The sequence below is a fragment of the Portunus trituberculatus genome, chromosome 34 (assembly GCF_017591435.1).
Source record: "Portunus trituberculatus isolate SZX2019 chromosome 34, ASM1759143v1, whole genome shotgun sequence".
NCBI classification, from domain to species: Eukaryota; Metazoa; Arthropoda; class Malacostraca; order Decapoda; family Portunidae; genus Portunus; species Portunus trituberculatus.
Window position 1 is genome coordinate 5,649,317 of NC_059288.1, and position 10,000 is coordinate 5,659,316.

The 10,000-nt window shown below is 39.0% G+C and overlaps 1 protein-coding gene across 1 annotated transcript in view; it reads left to right on the plus strand.

Annotated features, from left to right (window-relative positions):
- The window catches only part of LOC123512729 (cold shock domain-containing protein CG9705-like), a 9,463-nt gene extending 1,263 nt beyond the window's left edge, over positions 1 to 8,200 (plus strand). The window contains exons 2-4 of the mRNA XM_045269287.1: positions 561 to 660; positions 1,316 to 1,438; positions 2,023 to 8,200. Coding sequence (XP_045125222.1) covers positions 563 to 660; positions 1,316 to 1,438; positions 2,023 to 2,188 — 387 coding nt within the window. The 5' untranslated portion in view covers positions 561 to 562 and the 3' untranslated portion in view covers positions 2,189 to 8,200. The remainder of the gene's footprint in view (positions 1 to 560; positions 661 to 1,315; positions 1,439 to 2,022) is intronic.
- Positions 8,201 to 10,000: the final 1,800 nt, after the last annotated feature.

Here is a 10,000-nt window from a genome sequence, read left to right on the forward strand (position 1 = left end):
GGGCTCGGTGCTGCTGTAAAGGTCGCAGGTTAGGTTGGCCAGCTGTCGGTGTTGTGGCCAGTGAGGGGACAGTGAAAGTGGGTGCAGGAACTAGTGCTAGTGTGGCTGTGGTGAGTGTGTAGTGTGTATTACCTGACCACCAGACACACCTGACTCATTAATAGACACTTATATTCCATTCTAGGTGACCTTTTCTTTCTTTCTTTTTTTTTTTTTTTTTGATTGGTTTTTAGGGATTGGTTCTCTCAATAAGTCTTTTTTCCTGCACTTTATTACCTTTAGTTAGTGCTTCTCTCACACACACACCCAAAAATCAGTGAGTCAATAGATAAATATGTGAATAAGTAAATGAATAAGTAGGTTAGGTAAATAGATAAAATAACAAACTGTTCCTCTCTTACATGCAAATAAATTCATTAATGAACAAAAAAATAGATAGATAAATAAATAAACAAAAAGAAAATTAAATAAAATGTTCTATTAATCATTAAATGTGCAAAAGAAGCAAGGAAAACCATTAATGACTTTCTCCTTCTACCTCCCAACCACTCTCCTCACAGAGATGTCCACCCCAGGCAGCAACACCCCAGACAGCCCCAGTAGGCGGCTGCTGCTCATCCCATCACCCATCGTCACCCGCCGCACCCGCACCAAGTCCACGTAAGCCCTGCCATCCCTCCACTCATCTCGCTATCATGTGTTACCAAGATTACTATTTATATCCTGCCATTGTTACCAAGATTACTATTTATATCCTGCCATCGTTCGCACTTCTGTCACTAGTATGTTAACAAGGTCACTGTTCTGTCCTGCCACCCTTCCTTCTTTTGTCACTATGAGAACTGATTTTTACCCTTCCATTCTTCCATTACTGCTGTCACTGATGTATACTAACTTGGATAACTTATTTCTGCCTTGTTGTTCCTTCATTCCTTCATTCCTTCTGTCACTGTATGGAAGTGTGGTAACTGATTTCTTTCCTGCTGTTTTTCATTCCTTCTGTCACTGTGATATGTAATTCAGATAAGTAATTTCTATCCTGCTGTTCTTTCCTTTTCTCCTGTCGCTGATATGTAATTTAGACTTCTTGTTTCTCTCTTGCCATTCTTCTGTTCTTTTTATCATTTATAATAGTAGTAACTAATATCTATCTATCCATTCCTGCTGTCACTATGATATGTAATTTTGGTAACTCATTTCTGTCCTGCCATCCTTTCATTCCTTCTGTCACTATGATAGGTAATTTTGATAACTCATTTCTGTTAACATGATACCTGAATGAGGGTTGTTATTATGGTGCCTGGTATGCCTGCAGGAGTGACATAGCCATCAGCAACCCGGAGGTGAAGGGCAAGGTGAAGTTCTTCTGCCGAGCCAAAGGTCACGGCTTCATTATCCCTGACGATGGCACTGAAGACCTATTTCTCCACATCTCCGAGTGAGTTGTGTTCATAAGCTCTTTGTTCATACTTAGTCTTCTCTCTGCTCATCACTATTTATTCTACAGTTGTTATTTTGTCATAGCGTCTCTTTCTTTCAGTCTCTCTCTAGTACGTCCTCTCTCTACTCATTTCTATGTATGGTATAGTTTTTCATTTTCCATTATTGAATTTAGTGCCTTTGTCTTTCATCTCCTTGTCTCTAAATCTTTTTTCTGCAGTTTTTCATTTTCCATCATAGTGTCTTGTTTTCATATCTCTATCTGTAGCAAGTCTTTTCTCTACTCATCACTACATAATCTGTATTTTTTTTATTTTCTGTCATTTGAGTAGTGTTTTTGTCTTTCATCTCCCTGTCTAGTAAGTCTTCTCTCTGCTCATCACTGCTCACCCTCGTTTTTCATTTTCCGTCATTGAATATAATATCTTGTCTTTTCACCCAATTACACCATCTCATCCCATCACCTCATCCCCTCAACCTGTGCCCTTCCTGTAGCATTGAGGAGCACTTTCCCCTCACCTTATGTCACTCTCATCACCTCACCCCATCACCTCACCCCCTCACCCTGCTCCCTTCCTGCAGTATCGAGGGGGAGTATGTGCCACAGGAAGGGGATGAAGTCACGTACCGTCTCTGCCCCATCCCCCCCAAAAGGGAAAAGTTTCAAGCCACTCACGTCCGGATTGTTAATTTCACCCCCGAGGTTCACCACCGCTGGGACTGCAAGATTGATGAGGAGGGTCACTAGGCCTTCATCACTGCCAGCACTTACACACACTAGTTAAGATATGAGGACCATGTTCGCAAAGGTTTCAGTCTCCCATCGTGGGTGTTCTTAGGTTGCAGTGTTGATGTCCAGGTTTTCAAGGGTGTTTTGATATGGTTTGGTTGATTAGCAGGTTCTAGAGGGAGGTGTTTGGGTTGTGAAGGGTGATTTCATGGTTCTGGTGATATTTTAAGGTGTAGTGGAAATTACTAGGGTCTTGAAAGGTGTTGTTATGGTTACAGTGATAGTTTATATTGTTATGGAAATTATTTGGATTTTTAAGGATGTTTCCATGATTGCAGTGGTATTTTAGTGAGTGTTCTGCATCATGAATGTAAAAAGCACCCATGAAAGTGTGATTAATCCTCTGTGACCTTTCAAAAGAGTATTCAGAAAAGTTATTAAGAGTTTTCAAGGCTGCCTTCACGATTATAAGGATAGTTTAAAGAGAGTTTCAGATCACCCGTGGAAACCTGACTTGTTATCTTTGCGGCCTCTGAAAACAACCTTGACGAGAGACCAAAGCGTTTCAAAGTACAGGTCTATACTTTGGTCTATGGAATCCTAATTGTTTTTTTGCTAGTTTTTAATCAATATCTGTGTGTGTTCATAACAGTTATATACACACATTACCGTATAAGTTAATAAGTTAAAAAAATCTACCTTGTGTTTAGGAAGCCATTCAACCTATAAAGCATGAAGAAACCAGAATCAAAAGTAAAACTGGAAGAAAATGGTACCTTTAAAGAGAACCATCTGCTCTGCCCTGCTCTGTTTGTCTGTCTGTCCGTCTGTTTGTCTTCCCTCAGCTTGGCATGTCAGGTTAAGATGGCCGGTGCTGCTGCTGCTGCTCATTGCATTAACAGAATCAAAAGGTAGAAAGAGAGAAACTAGTGTTGAGTACTTTAAATAGAATGGTCTTGGTCTCTTGCTCTGTTTTCCTTCAAGCTTGTCCGTTTGGAAGGCTGTTGCTGTTGCTCATTACACAAGAATGAAAATGTTCGTATGGGAGAAAAAAAACAATCTTGCTCTTTTCCTCTCATTTCCTCTCTTTTTCTCTCAGGCTTGTCAAGTGTTCATGCTGCCGTGTGGTGCTCAGGAGGCTGTTAACATCGCCCACAGTAAAATATATGAAATCAAAACAGAATTGGAGAAATAAAGGCAAATTTTCTCTCTCTCACTATTTTATCTTGGCTTATCAAGTGTTTGCTTGTATTTCTCACTGTGAAATTCATGAAATCAAAAGCTCAAATTGAGGAAGATAAACTGCATTGGTCTCCACAATTTCTGTCTTCCTGGCTTGGTGACATAAAGGTCGTGTTGTGTCAGCTGGTGTTCGGTGTTCAGGCATGGTGCTATTATGTGTTAGTGTTGTGTGGCAGCGTAGCATATTTAAGGTTCTCTCACTGCTTGGGGACTGCCATCTAATTGGGCCATTTTGTTTAATAATTTTTGTCGCCCTTGACCAGATTTCCCCTCATGCATAAATCAATAGATAAATAAAGAGCAGTCACTGAAGCTCAAAAATGCTGTGTGTGCTGCCTCCTTTTGGCAGTCATTGGCTTGGCTGATGCTAATGGTGCAGCTTAGGACTGTTGGCATAATATTTAGTGCTGGTGTTAGTGTGGTGACAGGCTTCCTTGGCTAAGTGGGAAGAGAGATTGGTGGTGTGATCCTGACTTGCTGTTTATAGTTTTCTCTGCAATAACCCAATTCTGCAAGTCAACATTCCTTCTAGAGTACCTAATTGTCATGGTAAGAGAGTGATGGCTTTGTCCTTTCCTCATTTTTCATGCTTTTCTCTCCCAACAAGCTAGTTTTCAAGTCGGTATTCCTTTATAACCTAACTCATAAGGTAAACAGTGATGACAATATCCTGGTCTCTCTCCTTTTTTTTAGTCTTCATCCGTCAAGCATGTCTTTTTTTCCTTTTCTCCTTTTCTTGTTGTCACATTCCTGGCAGCCAAATTTGTAAGATTAAAGGATTGTTGACATTATCTTTACCCTTTTTTTTTTTTTTTTTTTTTTTTTTCAGATTTTCCTTTAGCAAGCCAGTTTTCAGTCAGTAATTCAAAGTCACATTCTTGATAGCCTGGTTAATGGGCTTCCCATTGTCAATATACTGACCCATTTATCTTATTTTAATTTGTAATTAGTTGTTTTTCTGGCAGTAATTCTGACTCAAATTCCTGGCAGCCAGATTTGTGAGCTTACAGACTGGCAACATTATTCTGATCTTTTATTTCTATTTTTCTCTTGAACTAGATTTTTTTTATCCAACAAGCCAGAGTGACATTCCTGGCAGCCTTTTCAATGAGCTTAACTTTACTATAGCTTCCTTACAGCTACTGGCATGTCATGCTACCATTTTCTTAAGGAAGTGCTATGTTCTCTCTGTTTTCTATGGTACTTCCAAGTCATCTAGGCTTTTTACTGTTGTAGGTTGATGGTGTTCAGATAGCTAAGAACTGTTGTAAGCTGAATATTTATGGCATTTTAAAATCTCCAGGAAGTCTTAGTTTTCAACATTGTTTGTTTCCTAGATAGTTATTAAGTGTAGCCAAACTGAAAGGTCAACACCCAGACCTGCCCAGCACCACCTTGGGAAATTGACAAGTGTTGGTCCTTGTGACTTGTGACTTGTGCTGGGGTGGAGGATGTTGGTGGGGCTGGTGTAGAGTACAAGGGTTTTAGGTAACAAGTGTAATAGGTTAAGCTTCCCTGTAACTACATCTAGTATGTAAGTTAGCCCTGCTGCATGAGTTTGAAGCATTTTGTTAGGTTGAGTTGATGAGTGTGTGCAGATACAATACTAGTAATATCACTGGTGCCAGTTGAAAGGTTAGTGAATTCAAACAAATTTATGACAATATCCTAAGAATGTAAGAATATAAATCACACTTGAATTAGTACTTATTATTACAATATGATTGGTATGAATTAAGAGACTGAGAGGAAAAATTGGATGCAGAGTGACTGAGATGTTACAGTGGTGTTTTCTAGACAGGTTGGAGAGTTGGGAGTGTAGTAGCTGATGAATTCCTGCCACTGCACTCGTTACCTGTGTACTCTCTGTGGAAGGTGAAAGCTAAGTAAGACAGACAAAGCAGATGAAGTGACTTCTAAAATTAACAATATGAAACCTGGTGCAGGATCACATGTGGCACCATTAAGGTTGTCATGCATGGCTTATACCGAGAGTGGAAGGACCAGAACACAATACTGAAGGGAAGGAGGACCTATCAAGTGACAAAGCAGAAGAGGTCACAAGAAGAAGAAGAGCTGATCTGTTCTATCCTTAGTGTGTAGGGCTACCAACTTTTGCCATTGTAATAACCAAACATGTTGAGTAACATTGTTTACTGTGTCAAGAATGTAGCTCTTGTATTTGTAAAGAGTTACTAGACATCTTTTGGGAGCTCCTACACCTCTTTATCTTGTGCTTCCTCTCATAACCACTGTACACTGTGAACTCCTGTCATTACCAAACTGCCACAGAAGAGACACAAGGTTGCTGATAAAGACTTCCACTAAAACAGGATGAAATAGGGACGTGATAGATGGAAGTGTGATTTAATATTGACACTCTTGTCTGGTATATTTTGTGGAATGCTACGTTGTGTATGGATGACTGTGTTTTCTGCTTGTTGCGTGTTCCGTGCAGCAGAGTGGTGTGTTGGTTTGGTTAGTAAAGTTTTGTAATGTTTTAAGTCAAGTTTATATTCTTTAACGGCTATTTTGAAATTTTTTTTTAATATATTGTTTAGTCATGTACTGTAAGGGCTTCTGCATTTATACTCTAAGGTTTGATTGATTAGTTGAATTTACGTCAGTTTGTGGACTGGATGAATGCACACGAAGACTGTGAGAGGAGGACTTACTGTTGCCTCTCCTGTGTAAGATTGTACGACATATGTGACAGTTCCTTAACTAACATAACATAGCATTAGATTGTACTTTACTGACTAATCAAATTTCATCTTATTTCACTGCCAGTTTTACAACTTCCAACATACATTCTTCTTTGACCAAAATGAAATAGTACAAGTTCTCTGTAAAAGTTTTTTGTGTGTGATAAAATTTGCAAGTTTGTGAGTAAATTAACATGAAATTGATGTAAAAGTTAGGACTACATTCTCAGATATTTTGGCATCTCATCTGATTACTTGCCTCATGCTGTAGTGGAAGTCAGCGAGGTTTTCAAGGGTATTTTTCTGGCTATGTTGATAGTTTAACAAGAATCCTGCATCATCAAGGGGACTAACACCCATGAGTACTTGACTGATAATCGCAATAACCTTTGAAAATAGACCGTGTGGGATTCATCGAGGTTTTCAAGGATGTCTTCAAAATTAAAGCATTGATTAAAAAGGAATCTAAGCTATCAATGGGAACAATTACCTTGAGAACCTGATCAGTCATTGCTGTGGCTGTGGAAAGTAATATTGTTAGAGAACCAAACATTTCTGAGTTACTTGTCATGCTGTGCGCTGTGTGGCAGGTGTAGTTGCCAGGACTGCAGTGCCAAGTGTAGTATGTTCCTGTTTAGGGCTTATTGGAGTGTCAGTATTTCAGGCCTGGGACATTTTAGTGTATGGTAGATTGGAGATGAGACACCAGAGTACATGTAAACAGTTGACGACCATACATGCAGGAGTGAAGGTGAAGCAGCGCCTCCCGGTGATATATGTGATGGTAGAAAGAAAATAACCGTTATCAAAAGCTAAATTGTTTATAAATGGTAGTGTTAGTTTAAATCTGAAGTGTTGTAGCAGTGAAAAGAAAGGTGTTTGTGCTCTAGGGTGTGGCCGTGAGTGGTGGACCAAAGCAAGTGTAGTGATAATAATTAAGGCCAAGGAGGAGTTACTGTTGAGGGAGGATAGGAAACAATTAGAGGTGCTGTAGTTGTATGAGAACTCTTTAGTTACATTCACTGGTCTTGAGCAAATCCTGAGTTGTTATGTGAGGTGCATGGAATAGAAAGAGTGAACTTGCCACAAAAAAGACTTAAATTGACTGGGAACTGGCATCTAAGTGGGCCTTTTTGTTTTATCTTATTTATTGCTCTTGGCCAGATTTCTCCTCTTGCATGAAAAAAAGATGCAATAAGAAGATGAGTAACTTGTGCTTAGTGTCATCTCATCTCTGGGTCTGCAAAGGCTCCACCAGTTTTCAGGTTTTGTAGAGAGACGACCTGAGATTGAATGACGATACAAAACACTGGTGGTGAATGCTGAATGTCACTTAATTTATCTTGTGTGTAACCATTAGTCCACTGCTCCTCTCTCACTCATGGTTCACTTGTATCATGGGAAGGAGCAGGTGAAGGAGGCACATCTTATCTTCCTCAGTCACTGCAAATGTCTGGCTATGGATGGCTTGCTTTCCCTTCAAAGTTGATGGCTAGTTCACCACTTTTTAAGCCACTGTCTCATATTTAGTCCCCTATTTAGAATGTCAGTAACTTGGCCTCATTTGCAGCCTGTAGGTGTCAATAACTTGGCTTTATTTCTCCAGTGCACAGTGTAGCCAAGCATTCAGTAGTTGCATGTGGTCCATTAACACATTAAGTAATTAACACAACGACACTGGCCACGAGGCTCAGCGCGGCACCAAAGCCTGTATACTGAAACACTTTGCTCTCACCAGCACTACATTCCAAAGGCTCTAGTTGAAGATACTCATGTTTTTTTAAGGGTATTATTATGTCTGGTGATGGATTGCCAAGATTTCTAGTTTATTAAAAGCAGAAAGTGTCTTGGAAATCCAGCCAGTTGTCTCTGTGGCCTTGGAAAATTGTCGTGGTGAGAGAGCAAAGCGTTTCAGATTACAGGCTCAAGTGTGGTGGGGTGACCTGCCGCTGGTGGTATTCGGTCAGTGCTGGCTTTGCTTCAGCTGCTGCAACCATGTTTTAATTTGCTCATAAGCTGTGTATTTTTTACTCTTAATTTTACTCTTGTATTTTTATTAATACAGTCTGTTTTATTGATGAGACTTCTTGTATTTTTGATGAAGTGCCTCCGTTTTTTTTTCCCTTTTTTCAGATATGTTTGTGCCTGGCTGATAAAGATTGATTTTGCTTGGGCAGTTTATGAGTGATTATTGATGATTTTTATGGCACAGAACTTTGAAGTGCATAGACGGATCTAAGTAACTAAGTAGTGAACATACAGGTATACATATACTAAGGACAAATCATTAGTATGCTTTATTTTATCACAGGAACTTGAGGGAACAGGACTCATCTACATCCACCATCATCCTTATCCAAAAATTTATCTGAGCCCATTCCAGTCATCCACCACTACTTTTAAAACCAGCTTCTTCTTATATCCTTTTTGCAGCTAATGACTAACATGTTACTTCTTGTCTTCATTATTCACTCTAAGTACTTTGTTTACCTAATTCTTTGTTATATGTTTCCAATGCCACTTAAATACCTCCATCAGTTAACCATAGTCTGTATTTCTCTAAGGTAGATTGTGTTGTAAGAGGCTGACTTGCTGGGAACTTTTTAGTATTGCAAACGTGAGTCTTCATTTTGCAACATCTTTAATTATGACGTGAAATAATTATATGAGGTCAGCCAGCAGGAATATCTATGCTATTTATCAGAAGTGTTGAAGTTAGGATGTTTGCTTCGTGGTTCAGCTGATTGTGCAAGTTGAGAAGATTCATGATTTAATATTGACTTTTAAGATTTAGATAAAGTTGAATCATTCTTTTGAGGTGAGATTTGTAGTTTCATCAAAGTTCAATATAATTTTGTGAGCTGAGAAGATTTGTAAGTTTGAGTTTGACTGTTTATTGAAGTAGTTTTTATTATCAAGAGCGACACAGCTGGGAAATAATGACAGAAAACCATGAACAGTATAGTCAGGCATTAGTGTATAATGATCTCAGGTATTGAAGGGTTGCTAAGTTACTATGACAGTGAAGCAAAAATGAGCCTTATAGCACTTAGTATTAATTGTACGTGTTGAGGGAGACGATAGCGAGAGTTGTAGTGAGTGAAGCCATGAATAAACAATGAATGATGGGTTGAGTATTACGGGCATCCATTAATCTCTCTCTCTCTCTCTCTCTCTCTCTCTCTCTCTCTCTCTCTCTCATTAGCACACACACACACAGTGAATTTATCAGTTTCTTTCTTTATTTTTAGTTGTCATTTATTTGTTTTCCTGGTCTACTGGTTCACCATTTTTTTTTCTACCCGTGACTGATTCATAGAAATTGATTTCCTATGTGGTATTTGCAAGTGAGTTTATCTGTTTATTTTTGTCATATTATTTATTTACATTATTTAGTTATGCCTAGAAAACTTCCTGTTTAGTATTTACAAGCGAGTTTAATCTTAATACCCTCGTTGAGAGAGAGAGAGAGAGAGAGAGAGAGCAGCACAACTAATGAGGTCTGAGAGGACAAGATGACTGGCGAGGAGACCCCAAGAACAAGTAAAGGTTTCCATATCTCTTCTATTTTCTCACAGCTAGGGATATTTTAAGCTACTACAGTTACTCTCAGATAATTAGAGTGTATGTGAATGGCGTGTGAGTGGAGTTATATAATGGGAAAGTGTTAATATAAGCTACTAGTAGTTGAGTTGAGTGTGTTGTTAGGTAAAAGTGTGTGTGTGTCTGTGTGTTATTCGAAGCTTCAGTGAGAATGTAATTTTATTATATATATGTTTTTATTCCCTACACTATGTAAGACAATTTTCTTATTATTGTGTTAGTAGTTAGGAGTGAGAGTTGAGGCTGGGACAGGGTAGGCTACAGGGAAACAGTTCCACAC